The sequence below is a fragment of the Zonotrichia albicollis genome, chromosome Z (genome assembly GCF_047830755.1).
Source record: "Zonotrichia albicollis isolate bZonAlb1 chromosome Z, bZonAlb1.hap1, whole genome shotgun sequence".
Classification (NCBI taxonomy): Eukaryota; Metazoa; Chordata; class Aves; order Passeriformes; family Passerellidae; genus Zonotrichia; species Zonotrichia albicollis.
The window spans coordinates 63,136,857-63,155,334 of record NC_133860.1 but is presented as its reverse complement, the minus strand read 5'-3'; the positions used below and the strand labels follow the sequence as shown (position 1 = coordinate 63,155,334).

Below are 18,478 nucleotides of genomic sequence, written 5' to 3'. Positions count from 1 at the left end.
CCAGAGACAGGACCATATTCTACTGCCAAATACTTTTATATTTTTATTGAATCCAAAGCATAAAGGAAAAAATACAGAACAGTACATTCCAACTCAGGTATGGTAAATGAAACAGGTCTTGCCGAAACAGGAGACCACCATGATAACACTAACATATACAGAGTTATTTTAAACAAAAAATAAACTGCAATTACCCTTTTGAGTGAGGCTTTTATTAAACACATTTCTAGTTTTGTTTTTGACTGGACATTAATAAGACAAACCTGAATGGACAACAAGGTTTGGAAGGAACTTATGAATGAAAAGAGGATGTATCATCTTTGGAAGGAGGGTCAGGTCTCTCAGCAAGTATTTCAGGGGGTTGCTAGAGCATGTAGAAAAAAAGTTAGGGGGGGAAAAGTTCAGTTTGAAATTAGTTTGGCAACCACTACAAAGGACAATAAAAAATGTTTTTATAAATATATTAATGCAAAAGGAAGGGTAAGACCAGCCTTTGTTATCTACTGGATGTGGGAGGGAACTCAGTAACTGCAGATGAGGAGAAGGTGGAAGTGCTTAACACCCTCCTTGCTTCCATCTTTACAGGGAAGATGGCTTGTCCTCAGGACAACTGTCCCCCTGGGTTGGCAGATGGTGCTAGGGAGCAGAATGGTCCCCCTGTTGTCCAGGAGGACACCATGAGAGAACTGCTGAGCCACTGATGTTCATAAATCATGGGCCCGGATGGGCCATCCCAGGGTGAGGAGGGAGCTGGCAGATGAGCTTGCAAAGCCTCTCTCCATCATTTATCAACAGTCCTGGCTCACTGGGGAGGTTCCAGATGGCTGGAAGCTGGCCAGTGTGACGCCCATTCACAAAAAGGGTGGGAAGGAGGATCCTGGTAATTATAGGCCAGTTAGCCTGACTTCAGTACCTGGCAAGGTAATGGAACCGTTTATACTGAATGTCATCACACAGCCCTTACAGGATGGCCAGGGTATCAGACCCAGCCACATGGAGGGGTCACGTTTGACCAACCTGGACTCCTTTTATGACCGGGTGACCTGCCTGGTGGATGCAGGAAAGGCTGTGGATGTAGTCTGTTTGAACTTCAGCAAGGCCTTTGACACTGTGTCCCACAGCACACTCCTGGGAAAGCTGGCAGCCCAGGGCTTGGATGGGAGCACTCCTTGCTGGATTGGGAACTGGCTGGATGGCTGGGCCCAGAGAGTGCTGGTGAATGGTGCTGCATCCAGCTGGCAGCCAGTCACCAGGGGTGTCCCTCAGGGGTCTGTGCTGGGGCCAGTTCTGTTTGATATTTTTAGTGATGACATGGATGAGGGTATTGAGTCTTTCTTAGCAAGTTTGCAGATGACACTGAGTTGGGAGTGTGTGTTGATCTGTTGGAGGGACGGAGGGCTTTGCAGAGAGACTTGGAATGGTTGGATGGATGGGCAGAATCTAATGGGATGAAGTTCAATAAGTCCAAGTGCCCAGTCCTGCACTTTGGCCACAATAACCCCCTGCAGCATTATGGGCTGGGGATGGTGTGACTGGACAGGCCCAGGCAGAAAGGGACCTGAGGGTGCTGGTCCACAGCCGGCTGGACATGAGCCAGCAGTGTGCCCTGGGGGCCAAGAAGGCCAAGGGCATCCTGGCCTGTGTCAGGAATAGAGTGGCCAGCAGGAGCAGGGAGGTCATTCTGCCCCTGTACTGGCACTGGTGAGGCCTCACCTCGAGTGCTGTGTCCAGTTCTGGGCCCTCAGTTTGGGAAGGACCTTGAGACACTTGAGCGTGTCCAGAGGAGGCAACGAGGCTGGTGAGGGGCTTGGAGCACAATGCCGATCAGGAATGGCTGAGGGAGCTGGGGTTATTTCATCTGGAGAAAAGGAGACTCAGAGATGACCTTACAACTTCTCTACAACTCCCCGAAAGGTGGCTGTGGTCAGGTGGGAGTTGGTGTCTTTCTCCAGGCAGCAGCTGACAGAATCAGAGGACACAGTCTCAAGCTGCACCAAGTGCAGAAATTGTCTGCCCAGGGAGGTGGTGCAGTCATGATCCCTGGATGTGTTTAAAAAAAACTGGATGTGGCACTCAGTGTCATGGTTTAGTTGAGGTGTTAGGGCATGGGTTAGTTTTGATGATCTTGAAGGTCTCTTCCAGCGTAGTGATTCTGTAATCCTGGCTCAGGCTGACAGTACTTAATGCACGTTAAGAGACCAAACAGTCAGAAAAAATGTGTTTTATTTGTGTTTCTTCACATGCCACAAGGATATCACCAACAGCTGTAGAAACTGAACAAGAGTTTCCACAACATCTTGCAACCAATTTAATATACTGAATGAAGTTCCAAGATTCCATAATTTTTTTTTTAAAGCACAAGAATTACATTTTTTCAATATGTCTTTTGATACATTGCTAATACAGGTAAGAACTGAACAGCTTGACATCTGCCTCTGCAAACTGAGTTGTTAAGCACTGCACTACTGGGGAGTACTTCAGTACTGCAACATTATGCAGCTGAGGATTTAATATTTACCTTTAATTCTCACAACAGATTTTTTAGTGAATGTGAACAGCTTATCATCCATTCTGCAGAAAGCATGAATGGTGCTTTCTGCAGAATGGATGATTGTTCTCATTCTTGATATCTGTCAGTATTTTAGCTACATTCCATACCTGGACATAACCATTTTGAACTCAGCCATAGGCTGTCCCGGGATTATATGCATGGCAGGGCACAAAAGGCAATTTGAATCTAAGGACTCTAAGTATTCTGGATTTATGCTGGCAAGCTCCAACTAGGCAACAGTTTTACCAAATGTTAGAGAGTTCAGCATTGTCTCTCAAATAGAAGTCAAGTTTGATCTGGGAAAAATCCTTGCACAGTACACCTCATTCATTTAACACTTAGATACAGAATCCATACTAAAATTTATTTTGATCTAACAAACACAATGCCTGCAAAATCAGTTTCACTGTAACATGAGCAACTATGATGAAGCAAGAAAAAAGACTTCTTACCCAAATGTCCTGCTTTTCACCAATTGGGAAATTTGAGTACAAGTCTATCATTTCTGGTGTCCTGTACATTGGTGTTGTATTCCTTGTGATCTGGAGAAGACAGAATTTATTGAAACAATATTGAACAATGAGCTTTAACAGCATTCAACCAAGGAAACATCTCTCCATGTAGAATGGACAGTACACTCATTTTTAAAATTCATTTCAGAAACACTTGTCATGGAAAAAGCCATCAATTCAATCCCGCAATAGCCACAACAGCTTTGACATAAGGTCACATGAAGAGTAGGATTCAAGTAACATCGCACTCATCAAGAGTCCTTCCAAACAGCAAAGCACATAGAGTGACTGTTCTACATGAGGCAAAAATGGACAGGAACACTAATGCCAAAAATAACAATAAGTCAATAAGTGAATTCACAGTCCAGTGCATCTTTCTCAGCACACTTAATCACAGTGCAGACACATCCAAAGAGAAACTCTAGTCATAAGAATATCTGGGAAGACCTTTTCTACCATCTTTTTGCACAGACTATACAAGACAGTGGTACGACATCATCATTTCATCAGTGCAATGCTTTCCAAGAATACCAAATTGCAAAACAGGGGCTTGTGATGTCAGAAGCTGTACATATGAACTTAAGTGCATTTCTCCCGCTGACATACTACACCAGATTTACTAGCATTACTCTCAAGTCTAAACTAACAACAAGTGCACTTTGCAAAAGCACATTGCATGCTAGATTTGGTTACTGTAGTCCAAGGCACTGCAATACTGCCCATTCCTATTCTGCAGAACAGACTTGCCTCTCATTTACAGATCATTCAACTGAGGAAAAACAGATCAGAAGATGGACATCAGTGTGGCACAACCAATTGCTTGTCCAGTGCCATTAGAAGAAGCCCTAGCAACCATTTTAATTTTCACAGCAGATTGCAGAATGGGCACTGACTGTGCTGAAGTGTTTCCATATGTAGCTACTGAACACAAGCTATGACTGTAACTGCAGAGGGCTTTTGAACTCTAGCAAAACAAATACAAAACCAAAACTTTATAAAAACACTCTAACTGAAAAAATCTTCAGTTGTCTTAGATGTCTCATGAATTGATACTAGATAATAGTAACAGTTAAGTTATTCCACTGTTGATATTAGAATTAAATCACATTAAAATAGTCTCACCTCTTCTTCAACCACTGCTCTCTTCTGTGCAGACCAGTTGTAGTCAGGATAGTAAGCTATAGTTGTAGCACTACCAAAGTCACAAAGTTTAATTGTCCCCTGATTGCTAATAAGCAAATTTTCCACCTTCAAAAAGATGCAGAGAAATAGATTAAAATACATGTCTTTTTTGCCCTAACACACATGCTTTTATACATATCATCTTACTTGTGCGTACATATAAAAACTAATCACCTCAGCCCAAAAAATCGGTTACAGAAAAACAAAGATTTCAGACATTACTGTAGTTTTATATGGTAGCAATATAGTCAAGTTTTGAAAGGAAGCACCAAGCACACCATGAACAAGAAACATTCCAGAGATCAAAAAATAAACCCCAGGGGAAAAAAACCAAGTAGTTTCATTAGAGCCTAAGAAAAGGCCAGTTTTTCAGATGAGGACTTGTAGAAACGGTGTCTTAGAATCCAAACGTTTTCAGGCATAAAACCAAGTACTGTTAGCTCAGCTGCAGTGGGATGAAGGCTAGGACTCCTACAGGCAAAAACAATGAGGTTCTAGTAGAGAAGGAGGCTGCCAGGAGAAACCCATAAAGAAGCAGCTGTGACCCTGTGCAGAGCAGAAAACAGCTATTTGAGAAACATGTGCTCCCTGGATAGCTCATCATCCACTATCCCTGCCTTTTTCTTCTTCATAAATTCCAACTGTCCTACATTGTTAATTGAAATGTGGAAGAAACTTGAGAAAAGAGTAGCAGTATTGGGAAGATGTACTTGGAGTCTTAATCACAAAAGGACTGAAAAATAAAATTGGTACCTCTGTATAAAGTTACAAAAAGGTGTCAAAGTTAATTGGCCCAAAACTATGACTTACAGTTTTCTATGCTGCTGACCTTAGCTTAGACTGCTAAAAAGGGTAGCACAGTTAAATGATCCCTACTTGGCTCCTGGCTGCAGTAAGGCCGCTGCCTCCTGCAGCACAACAATCATTTAATCTTGTTCTTCAGCCTCTGCAACATAAGACCAGCAGAAACCAAATTCCTGTCTTTTCCCATGTTTTAGCTCTGTCAGGAAGATACATTCCTTGAGAATAAAAAAAGTGGTTCTGAACTACAGCATCAGCTCAATGTCTATGCAGCTGGCTATGAAAGAAATTGTGTATTTATTTGTAAATAGGTTTTTTTACATCTTTTTTTTTCAGAAGAGAGATTTTCTACAAAAGCTAGGGGCTGGCATATAGAAATTCCAGTGAAGAATGGTTAACATGTCTTTGACAGAACCTAAAAGCCTGTTCAATGGTACCAAGTGAAAAAAACAGAAAGGGAGTGTTGTCACCAAAGCTAGGTTTATATTTATGAGCTATACTAATAGCTAACATCAAAGAGTTCATCAAGAGTGTTGAAAACAATTAACACACTTACTTCTAGAAACGGTCTTATTTTCCTTTCCCCAAAGTAATTGAGTACATGAAAAAATTTTCCTATTTTTATATCAAATGAAATCACATCAGGCTGGATAGACATGTGTGAAATTTAGACACTATTCCAAGAATAAGAATCTCCTCTGTCTTATTTTTTTATGCTAAGGAAAATTCAAATATATTCATAGCATAGCAGAATCTCACTGATGATGAGGGCTTCTTCATCTAAGGCATATTGGGCAGGTAAAGGTGAACCCCTGTCTTCACAATACAAAATTCAAACCCAGGTAACCTTTCAAACCTCCAAAGCTCCTAAAGCTAGAACACTTTCTACAGCATAAGCCTATAGATTCCAGGTAAAGGCTAATTAAAAAAAAAAAAAAAAAGAAAACAAAAAAAAAACACCACAACACCCAACCAAACAATCCCCTAATAAACAAAATCTAACCTGAATTATGCCTACCAAATTTTACAATTCAAATTAAAAACAAGCACTAAAGTACAATGCAAGTTACCAATTCTAAAACTAACAGGTTACTACACATTCTCAATGGCAATGTAATCCCTCACAAATAATTCAAAATTTTTCTCCTTCAAAGCTTTACCTATTCTATTAAGGCACCTACTTAACCCAGAACTGCACTTCATTAGTTGCAACTGAAGATTTTATCAAAAACAAAACACTTAGGCTAACTGAATAAGCAAAACATGATACACTACTTTTCTGCCAGCTTGTTTCAGATAGACTACAAGCAGTTTCTAAACAGCAAGCACAAGTAGAAGAAGTTGTTTGAAGAGGTGTAAGTATTTCAGTGATGACCTTCGCACACAATACTTATGGCAAGGCAATAGATCTAAGCACTATGCTCAAGAATTGTTTTTAACATTGATCCATCCCAACAGGCTCCTCTGCTGTTCAGAAGTTCAGCCTTTATTTAAATATTGTAACATACCTTTAAGTCTCTATGAATAATAGGAGGCTTCTGCTTATGCATATGCTGCACTGCTCTGCAGGTCTGATAAAAGATCTTCAAAACTGTGTCACAAGAGATAGGTCCTTTGGATTCTACTTTCTTTAAGAATTCCACCAGTTGTCCTGCAGGAAGTGAGAGAAATTCACATAAGCACACAGAGAACACTGCAAATTCTGAAAGCTTGACACAAATAGACCCTTCCCAAAAAAGGCTTACAATCTTGAGTTGTATTAAATAGATTTTCTGAAAATTGCAAGTCCACACTGACTGCAATGACAAAAGAAAGTGCTCTAAGGAACTACTTTTACACTCTTTCCTTCTCTGATTAGTTTCAAACACAAAAAACTTAATCATTACCTATATTTAAGACAAGGTTAAACTGTAGTCTAAAAAACCATGATCTTTATCCTAGAAAAGATAAGTTTGAACTCTAGCTCCACTGAACCATGCTACCTACTACAATCATTTCAAGCTTTTAAGTTAACGAGCAACCTGCGCAAAACAGCTGCCAGAAGGAGTGTGCACTAGTCGAAAAAGAAATAAATTTTACCTTTACACAGCTCTGTAAGCAGAAGAAACTCTCCCTGCCCTGTGTCTGATTCTTCTTTTCCTATAGATGCTGCAGAGCAAAACTGGACAATGTTGGGATGACCTGAAAGTTTTTTCTGGAGATAACTCATTCAAGGAAGATGACTCCCAAGTTCATTGATACTATTGCCTCCAGTAGTTCATTTGAAATATTAGATTAAAACCACAGAAAGCATAGTAGCTGCAATCAATACCCTAAGTAACACAGGGAAATACATGCCTCAGTTGTAAGAAATCTGAGAAAAGAATCTAAGGTAATGTAATAAAAAAAAATTTAGAAATCCTTATGATTATGGTTCAGAAGAAACTGGACTCAGTAACAAGGCTAGTTCTTTTTGTCTTTTGACAATGACTGTTTAGCAGGAGTAGCAGGGACATCTTCTAATTATCAGCTGCTTCTCTAGATGGGTGATCAAGAAAGGAATATTGTATCCTCACATATCTTTCCCAAAGAAGTATGCCATGCTTCAATTTTAAGTAATTAAGTTCAAAACAATTAGAGGTCTAAAAGGGCAAGGAACTCCCACCATTAGTAAAAATTTTTCATGCTAAAACCTTTATCATGTTTCACTCTCAGTTCAAAAAGTTGAGGTATCATTTTTGAGCTATGTAAAGGGGAGCGCAGCGTAAGTGATCCCAGCTCCTGCCAGTGGAAGTTACGCTGCATTATGTCTGTCTGTGAATACACTGAGACTTGTGCCTGTGAGACAATCTATTTACAGGATTCATTCACCAAGTCTGAAGAGAGAAAAGCAAAGACTTTGTAAGTAGAACAAAGCTATTAAAAAAGGGAATTGGATCCACACAATTCACATTAATCAGATCTTATGCATCTCTCCACAACCCTCTATTCAAAGGTGCAGGAATTAATTGCATTTCACAGTCTTATCTCAGAAAGTTAGCAACAAGTAACCCTTCATCATGTTGTACACTACAAACCATGTTAGTGACCCTAAGCTGTGAAAACCATCCAAAAAAACTTTGAGCTCTTTACTCTTGGCAAGATAATGCCAGAGTAGATAGGAAATGTATGGTGCTATGGTACTCTGTCTTGGAAGTGTACTTCTCATAAGTGGTGTTTAGGCTAAGATTTTGCCAAACATATCAGCAATCATAAAAAGAAATGTTTGCGTAGCTTAAATTAGGTTCAGTGGGTTTGCCTGCTAATTCAAAATGAGGCTGAACACTCAGAAGGGAACACATCAGCATACCACAGCCGAATAGCTGACTCTTGAAACAAACTGAGGGTTCAAGACAAGCCAGGCCAGGGAGAAAATATTGAATTTACTAAAATCAAGGATTTAAAGAGATTGCAGTATACCCTACTATCTGACACCACTGAAAATAAAGAGGACGGCAAGGACAGTGAGAAACATCTGCTTGTTTCTGATGCACATAGTCCACTCAAATGTCTTCCTTAAAAGCTAACACTACTTCTTAGAGCCAGATGCATCCAAAGCAGAAATTATTAAACATTAAGAGTGAAAGTGAAGAGCAATAAATCCAGTGCATGTGGAGTTCTATTTATAATCTAAGTATCATGTGAAATCAAAAGGTCTCTTGATGACATTCACAGACTGCAAGAAAGCCCAAGTAACAATCTCACTTCTTGCTAGAAGTACATGGCAAATTCTACACTAGCTACAAAAATTATTTGCACACACTGTATTACTGTAATATTTGAAGAACTGAACTTTCTGCGTGATTCACGATACCAATTCATGAGAAACCACGAACCCAGGCCTGCAGAATGTCAGTCCTCCGAGGTAGCGTATGGCAGTGTATGAAGAAAAACAGAATCCGTTTTTTGGATTCAGCAATCTTTTGTCACTCAGAAATCTCAGGCAGTTAAACATGTTACAGAAAAGGATACCATAAAACAAACTTCCTGAATGATGGCTTTGTTCTTCTCCTCTTCATTAGACAACAATCGCTGTTAAAAGAACCAAAACAATTGAGAAGATATAGTTACTGAGACTTACAGAATAACAATGCATAGATTTTTTTTTTCCACAGAATATGAAGGATAAACTATAGTCAAAAACTAAGGAACTGTAATGAGGCACTACACAAAACTGGCTTATTGTATGTTTTGACATTCTGTCATAATACCCAGTTTTCCAGTTACCTGGACTATTCAGGTTTAGTGATAATTGAGCAGCTGTAACTTTTGACACACTTTAAAGTAACTGTTCCGATAGTTGTGATATATAAAGCACTAAAGTCTCCTGGCTGCAGCATTGTGGCCTAACAAGGAAAGATTCACCTTCTGTCTGAAATATTCAGCAACAACCTTCAACTCATTCTAGACTAACTCCTTCAGATTATGTAGCCAGGCCTTTTCAATAGTACTTGTATAATCAGTAACAAAATTAAGCATTACTGTTTCCAGTATTACCTGGATTTGCAGTCAACATTTGACTACAAGCAGCCTGAGCCTTCTCTACAAAAGTACCAGTTTTACAGAACAGAGGAAGTATAGTAATGGTTCACCTTTCACCTGTTATTTTTTCATGGGGCTATTTCTAGAGGACCTTTTGAACACATATAGTATACGGCTTTAGTCACATATTTTGTTACTGTAGGATGTGGAATTAAATGGAAAAAGCCAAAGTTATTACTGGTGGTATAATGCCAACTTACCTCTCCCAACCCTCCTACAAATACCCTGCTTACAGCTGATTACTAGAAGCCTCTAGAAACCAAGAATGCAGAGAAGCGTCTCTAAGAAGTACCAGGCCAAATTTTTAAACAATGAGTCAAAGTGTGGAACATTGTTGTATTCATATTGTTGCTATCATATTTCTAGAGTCCCATACCTTCTGAGTGGTCTTCTCATACACAACTCTTCAGAGCAGTGTTGTTCCTGCTTCTACGTCAAGGCTCTCCCTGACTGCCCAACCCAACCCCTTTTATCCCAGTTATCTTCATCAGCCACAGCTGCTGCCCAATTAAGGATATCACAGCTGCAGCCCATTTAAAACAACTAGGATCAGGGCAAGACCACTTATACAATACATATATTTTACTAGGACTCCTACTATAAAACATTGTTTTTAATACTAAGGAAATTTACTCTTAAAGTAAGAAGATAGGCTAAATCTGCTTCTGACGAGTGAAAAAGATTCCTGTACTCCACTTCAGGTAACTATGAAATATTCTTTTTACCCATGCATCAAAATTTTTTGGACTGGATCATGATTCTCTACACCAAATAAAAAAAACAAAGACCAGCAGCACCTAAAAGACCAATTTCCCTGTTTGTCACCTAAGTATGAAGTGTAGGGTTCTAACTGGAATAACCATTCTATATAGTGGGCTACAAACACCACTAATAATTAATATTACCTTCAAAGCATAATCTTTGCCACTTCCAAGATCTTGAGCTTCATAGACAAAAGCAAAACCCCCTACAAGAAGAAGGCACAATACATCAGTTTTAATTTCAATATTCAGGTACACCATTCTTTTTAGTCTAAGATAATCAATACATGAATTTAGATACCTTTCTAAATGTACCAAGCACACATTTTTCAGCATCTGGTCAAGACTGCTGATATTCAGCAAGTGGTCAGATATTCTATTCCTTTCTTGTACATAAGCAAAGAGCACACTGACTTTGTTACTTTCCTGTATTTTGTTAAGTCTGCCTATGCAGATTTCTCATGAAGCCAATTTTTTTAAAGGTTCTTATAAAACTAAAATGCAGTACAGCAAATATTACCTGATTAATTCAATAAAATGTTTTGGTATTACACTGCTAACACTTTGTCTGAAAAACAACAATAACTAAGGAAGATAACTGCTAAACATACACCTCCTGTTTTTAAGATAACTGCCATATTAGAAAGCATTTTCAAGCACTGAAGCACACATAAAAATAATGGTAATATTATTACCAAAGTGCAACGTATTATTTCATAAAATATTTCCCTTCCAACTCCTTTTGTAAAGCTATTTTCTCAACCACTTCCCTTTGCTCAAGAGCACTGTGCAGACCTCATTGAGATAGCAGAAGTTTGAGAGTAAATAACTAGCTTAAAATATGCATTTCTACTTCAGTGATTGCACCTTATCAAGTACTGAAATGCTAAACAGAACAGAGTTCATTAAACTTTCCAGATCTTCAGAGAAAAGCCAGATGGTATCATGCCTGGTTATTTCCTACTTCATTGCACCTGCCTCACAGAGAATCCAACTGCTGTGGCCTACAAGCTCCCCTTTTATAACCATGTCCCTCTCAAAACATCAGCTTCCAGTAAGTTTCCCATTCTGTCATTTTCATTTTTTCACCTGAACACATTTCAGCTCCATACAACTCAGATCATTACATATAGTGTTTAGTTTACTACTACTGCAGCTCCATAGCAGAAACCATGTTTAATTCCATGGGTTTTCTGGGATACCAAAGGAGTTAGAGCATGTTGTAAAGGTACTTCAAACTTTTTTTTTAAGCCATCTGCTGTTATTGAAAACAATTCTTAAACAAAAAGTAAAACCAGTCCTACTGTGTCATTCTTAAAAGTAGTTTCATTTACAGTTTGATGCTGGCTCCCTTGAAAAAGTTTTAATAAAAGTATTAAAGCAGTTTTAATATACCCTCAGTAGGGCCAAGTTTACTGGCAAAACTTCTCTGCTCTAACAGTTTACTCCAAGCCACCCAAACATAATATTTGGCAAACATTCAGAAAAAATAATTTCAAAAGCACTTTCAACAAACACCCATACAGCAGATTTAACTGAGGCAAATGGTAAAACGGAAGTTAAGTGAAGAACAACTTCTAGGGGTGTCTAAAGAATGTATTGGGGTGTTTTCACTCATTTTTTTAAACTCATGTAAATGCTTGTACATGTTTTTAAGACAGTTTTCTGAGGATTTCTGTATCAGCAAAATCATCTTAGTATTCCCCCATACTGATCACTAGTGTAGAGATACGTAGACACCCATCCCAGTTATTGCCCAGTGAGACAGGTTTTGCATTGCAGAGGCATTCCAGAGCCCCATTCTCAGAAGACAGCCCAAGCCCTCCAAGGTCATCTCAGGTAGTATTTTCAAGTTCAGAAATTACAGCAGAAGAAAACTGGGTTTACTTCTTTTCCACAGACACAAGCTCTCACACATCAAGGCTCCCTACAGAGCACCACACCATCTCACGAAAATCAGGAACTAACTCTACCTCATTTGCTTTATTTATTAGCAAGCACTCTAAACTTATCCTTGCACCACCACAGGCCTCAGGCAGTGCTCCGGTCAGTACTTCATCACTCTCTTACAGAGATTTGAAGACACTTGCTTTTCCAACCAAGAGATCTGGATTCTCCCTCGAGTCAAACCTAGGGATCACATAATACTGAAGAACTTCACTGTATTTACACAACAAGTTGGATTTTAAACTGCTTTTTTATCATATCCCTGTTTTTCACATCTTCACAAATTATTTTTTCAGATAAGCAGCTTCAGTAAAATGACAGCTAGAGAAGCATCAAAATAAGAGACTTTAAGCACATCATAAGAGTGCTTGCTACTGTAATTCACTCACTATAAACTAGTCATGAGAAAGTGAGGGTGTGAGTAGCTTCCTGTTTGTAACTATTTGATAAGACTTGCCTACTCCCCTCCCAAATACTGACCAAATTCGTTTCCACAGCAACTTTCAGTGGTTTATGTTTCAACCATAGTTTGATTGAAACAGTATAATTCTAGCCTGGAATGTAAGTTACATTGCATTTTAACTGAAAGCTTTTCTATCAGAGTACCAAAACAGAAAAGATGCTCTGTTAATTATTGCCAAGCATTGATTCGCAAGGTTGTTTTTTTTTTTTTTTTGAAGTCCAGTCATGTATTTCTGTCCACTGCAAGTCCTAGTAACATGCTGAAATTGCCTCAAGAATGAAGGATGGCCCAAACTAAAAGATCTGTACATTTTCCCACACCCTTGAGAAGCAGAGAGGTATAATGTCTTCAAACTTTGAGAGCTCCCCTGCAAGCAGGAATTGCTACAGCCAAGAAACAACAGCTTCACAAAACAGAACTGTTCTGCACCACGTTGAAAACATTGTCTATGTTTACAATAAAGAGAATGGAAGCTGGACAGCCACTAGGTCAGGTGGTTTAGTTGTTCTTTAGGAATCATCTTTTTTCCCCTATCTGTCAGCAAATAAAACTAACAATGCTCACAGAAACTTGGCATTAAGCATTCAGTAGGCCTCTGCTCCTAGATGTTTACAAAATAAATCCACCCAAAAACCTGGACTTAATTAGGTTATCATTATCCTATGAATTCAGTAGCTGCAGAAACAATAGAATTGTTCCTATAAGTTTAGCAAACTGTAATGCTGTTTGTTCACACTCAAAATACTGAAGAAGCCCTAAAGCAAAGAAAAAAAAAAGTTGCTTTAATTGCAGAAGTTTCACCTTGACAGAAAACAGCTTGTAACAAGTCACTGACCTATGCAGCTTCAAGCTATGACATCTATTTTTAAACTCAAAAAAATACTAATGTCTGCACCCATTTAAGTCTGTAGCCTATTGCTATCTTTCTGACTAAGGAATTATTTTTTCATTATTTTAAGAGCTTTAGATTTAGATCAAACAGATTGAATAATGCATTCTTTTTGTCATCATGTTCCTCTTCTTGTGCGCCTTTTTGTCAATGTTTGTTACTCAAAGGAAGCATAAGATTTCAGTACATGTGAAGAATGGCTGTTAAACGTGTGCTACAGAACTTGCTTGTTCCCAGTTTTTCCACACAGTCTGGTTTATTGTAAATTGTTCGGTCTCATATACAAAAGAAGCAACAGTATTAGGAAGGAAATCTGTGACTATTTTATTGAAGTAAAATTGTGTGGGGGTCTGTGCACTTAAGAGGAGGATCCAAGAGAGCCATGACACCTGAAGCCACCATCATAACAAGAGCAAGTATGTATTATATGCAAAGGCCCCCACCAAAATCCTCTAAAATCTTATCTGCATGAGCTACTAAAATGTCAAAGCAGAGAAAAAAACAGGATACCATATTCCAGAAGTGCTCAGTCCAGTCTGTGACGCACTTGGCCTGTTCTTGCATTTAGAGGTAGTATCAGCCAAAGAGATCATCACCAGCTCATTCCCCAGTGGTTGTTGTCAGCCTCCTGCAGCAGCACACTATATTATCAATCAGCCCAGTCCTACCCCAGCACGACACCTCTGTGAAACAACCAGGAAACTGCATCCAAGCAACCTGTGCAACAAGTCTCAGCCTAGAGCACAGCCAAACATGGATCTGCACCAGCACTGGCGCACACTACAGAGGTGGAAGGAGCTGTGGGCTGGGAGAACAACTGAACCTGTGGTACCACATGACAGCGTGCAATGTTAAACCACAGGCACTGTTCACTCCAGCTACAAAGCCGAGTGCACGAGCCCACAGAAAAGACTGCACTGGCCGACGACACACAGCTCACTATGGATTTGAAATCCAGACTCAGAAAGCAGCACTTGACTTTCCAGAAGGGAATCTGGCATGAAAGAACTGATCTAAAAGAAAAACAGATCCCATATTTGTAACCATGGAAGGGAATACATGTAAGCCACAGTTGTGGATCTATGTATCACAAGGTATCACAACATGTCCAGAGTTGAAAGATAAATGCAATTTGAGCAGCAAAATAAACTATACACTACAGACAAATTCAAGTCTGAAGACTGCAGGAGAGGCTGGGATTTCTATATTTCACATCTATTTTACCTTTATACTCAATACACTGCAGGGGCTCTTTTAGATGGGCTACATTGGCTAGAAAATTCTATTTTCCAGAAAAAGCAAGCAGCTAGCCCAACTTCAGTAAGCAAAATAAGGAAAGAAAACACCATAAAATAAAACCATAACACTGAGATCAACATGGAACACAAAGCAATGGTTACAGAGAAATTGTAAAGAACTGTAGAGTTAAAACATGTCTCCATTTGCTTTAAGTCATCTAACTTGGCATCTTTCCCCTGACATTTTACATTGCCTGTCTCATATTCTGGAAAACAGTAGGCTGCTGTCAAAGTAAAGCATTAAAATACCTGCTCCAGAACCAAGAACCAAATAGTATATATGCCTCAAAAATAGCTTCCTGCCCTAACTTTGTTTTGTCCTTCAGTAACTGCTGTGGTCACTGCTGGCAAGAATTTTACACTATCAGCAGCACAGACAGTTCTTTTAGCATTGACTCAGTGCTTACATTTCAGTCACAACACTGACCATAAAGAAGCTGTAAGTCAAGGCTGAAAGCAGAACAGGAGGACATGACATCTACTACTGTTTAAAATGTAACTTACGACATAAGAAACTGCCAGGTTTTCTCTAAGATCATACACTGAAAGTGCTTGAGATTTCAAGTAACAAATTATTACCCTTAAAAAGATAAAGCAGTGAAGACCTAGTTGTTGTTGTTTTACAGCTCAAAAATTTTGTAAGTAGTAGTTTTGTTTTGAATTAGCTAATTTTAACCAAATTTTTCTTCTATGCTGATCAGTGAGATCTCAACAGAAAACTACTTAGTATTAGATAATTACGACAAGAAAGTACAGAAAGAAACTCCAACAATCAAAAAGAGCTCTAAATAGAGTTTTGAAGTATTTAACATAAACAACATCAACCATCTCTACAAAGCTATCGGAACATTTAACTGCAGTAGTATAGAAAAGTCCACATTTTAGTCTTCTGAGAGTAGCCTTCAATGGTTCTTCTACTGGAGGAATAAAGTATTTTCTCTGATCACAAGCATTAAGACAATCCAAATTTCTTCTAATATCTAAGTAATTTGCATGTATCAAACATGTATTTTCTAAAACAGATTAACAAGCCGTTTGCCAGGCTACCTACCCAAAGGTTTACTGAAACTAGAAACTGCACAGATATTTAATTCCCTGTACTCTTCCAAAGTCTATGTGCACAGCAACACCAGCCTCCTGACACACGTGTTTGATGCACACACATTTCCTGCATTCCTTAGTCTTCCAATCAACCCCAAACAATAGAGACAACCTTGCATATTTGGCATAATATTATACATTGTCACTTAAAGAAAGAAAGAAAGAAAAAACCCAACAAACAAAAAAAAACCCCGCAAACCAGAATTTTCATCAGGTCCTTGGTAGGTTATAAAGACCGGACCGTGACAGACAACAAACTCCTCTGAGTTCTGTTATGTGGTGAAGGCATTGTAAACCACGAAGCAAGCGAACAAACGGCCACACAGCACAGCGGCACTCCCTGGCTATTCCTGGGGCGGGACAGTAACACCAAGCATAGCTGCGACCCCCGGACCTGGGGACACGGTCTCGGCTCGTCGCGGAGCGGGCGGCACGGGCACCGCCAGCCCTTCTCCAGAGGCCGGAACCGCCGCCCCGGCCGCCGCCCGCCCGCCCCCACCCGGGCGCGGCCTGCCAAGGAGGAAACCCTCCCGGTGTCGGAATAGGAGACGGGGAAAACGGGAGCGGGAGGCCCGCGGGGAAGCCAATCCCAGCCCCGCAGCGCCGGGGTCCGCCCCGCACGGCCCGGCCCTGCCGCCCGCTCTTACCCTCGGCAATGACCCGCTTGATGCGCAGCTTCATGTCGCCCATCTCCACCGTCTGCCCCACGAAATCGTTCTGGTCACGGCTGGCGGCTCCCAGCGAGCCGGGGCCCGCCAGGAAGTCCAGGGCGGACTGGAAGAGCGACATGGCTCCCAACAAGCAATGCAATTGATTGGGACGGGAAGGGATGGAAGCAGAGCGGGATGGAGCTGGTGGGCTCCGCCGAGCCTCCGACAGCCGCGGCGAAAGCCCGCCTGCCTCCCCTACCGTCTGCTCAGCCGCTCTTCCCTCAACTCCGGGTAGCTTCCGGGAACGCTGCGTCACTTACGCGCTCCCGGCGCGGCCCGCCCGCCGCAGCCCGGCCGGCCGCGGCCCCGCCCCGCGGGAGGAGCTCTGGCTCCCGCCCGGCTCCGCTCCTGCAGCGTCCCTTCACCGACACCTGCTCCCGGCTCCCGCCCGGCTCCGCTCCTGCAGCGTCCCTTCACCGACTCCTGCTCCTGGCTCCCGTCTGGTTGCGCTCCTGCAGCGTCCCTTCACCGACTTTCGCTCTCGCCCGTGCTCCCGCTCCTGCTGGTCGCGGGGGACGCGCGGCGCTTTCCCCCTGGAAGGGTCGCCATTCCCCAAGCAGCGCTATGTTTCCACAGTTTAACACTTTGGTTGGCAGCCGGCGAGAGATAAATGTTCTCCTGTCCGCCGGCACCGCCGGCGCTTGGGCAGCACCTGCGCTTTTCTCGCAGAGCATTGCTGCCATCCTTTCCCTGTTCCGTCTGCCCTCGGGATCTCCCCACGCCTGTCGCTTTTCCCCGCACCCCCGTGGCGGGCCCTCCGCCGCCCTCCCTGCACCCCCACTGCCGGCACCGGTGGGGGAATGGTGGGGAGCGCTCTCCGTGTGTCGCACTGTCGTGGTTTAACACCGTGGGTGCCAAGTGCCAGGCGCTCACCAGAGCCGCTCACTCACCCTCCTCTGCTATGGCTGGGTAGAGGAGAGAAAAATTTAACGTAGGGTTCATGATCTGAGATAAGAACCAGGAGAAAATACTCCAAGGGCAAAACAGGCTCAACTTAGAGATACAAAGTGAGTTTATTACTAACAAAATCAGAGGAGGATAATGAGAAGTAAAATAAGCCCTTAAAAATAAGCCCCTTCCTTCCCCCAACCCCTCCCTCCTCTCCACTGACAGCAGGGAGACAGGGCACGGGGGTTTTGGTCAGTTCATCACCCGAGGTTTTGTTCTGCTGCACAGGGAGAGGAATCCTTCCCCTGTGAGACCATGGGGTCCCTTCCCACGGGAGACAGTTCTCCATGAACTTCTGCAGCATGGCTCCGAATCTCAGGAGCAGCAGTCCTCCCAAAACTGCTGAACCTGCGTGCTCCCACGGGCACGCCGTCCTCCCAGAACTGCTGTGGCGTGGGTCACTCTTCCACGGGGTGCAGTTCTCCAAGGACAGGCTGCTCCAGCCTGGAATCAGGGACCCCTCTCTCCACTGGGTCTCCCTCAGCCTCCTCCAGGGATCCAATCACTCTGGTATCGGCACCTCCCATGGGCTGTGGGTGGATCTGTGCATCCCTCGTGGATCCTCATGGGCTGCAGGGGCACAGCTGCTTCACTGTGGTCTCCCCATGGCCTGCAGGAGAATCTCGGCTCCAGTGCCTGGAGCAGCTCCTGCCCCTCCTTCTCCACTGACCTTGGTGCCTCATATGTTCCCACCTCATCTTTTTCCCTGTCTAGAATTAAAACTGCGCCCCTACTTTTAATGTCTTCTTAAATAT

At 41.8% G+C, this 18,478-nt stretch overlaps 1 protein-coding gene across 2 annotated transcripts in view; it reads right to left on the bottom strand.

Annotated features, from left to right (window-relative positions):
- GAK (cyclin G associated kinase) overlaps positions 1–17,041 on the bottom strand; it is a 68,813-nt gene extending 51,772 nt beyond the window's left edge. Inside the window, exons 1-7 of one of the 2 annotated variants that reach the window (XM_014266494.3) lie at positions 16,713–17,041; positions 10,512–10,573; positions 9,037–9,096; positions 7,126–7,240; positions 6,555–6,697; positions 4,186–4,311; positions 3,004–3,093 (exon numbers count right to left, since the gene is read on the bottom strand). In XM_014266494.3, coding sequence (XP_014121969.2) covers positions 3,004–3,093; positions 4,186–4,311; positions 6,555–6,697; positions 7,126–7,240; positions 9,037–9,096; positions 10,512–10,573; positions 16,713–16,854 — 738 coding nt within the window. In that variant the 5' untranslated portion in view covers positions 16,855–17,041. The remainder of the gene's footprint in view (positions 1–3,003; positions 3,094–4,185; positions 4,312–6,554; positions 6,698–7,125; positions 7,241–9,036; positions 9,097–10,511; positions 10,574–16,712) is intronic. The other variant, XM_005486266.4, reaches the window with a different exon arrangement.
- Positions 17,042–18,478: the final 1,437 nt, after the last annotated feature.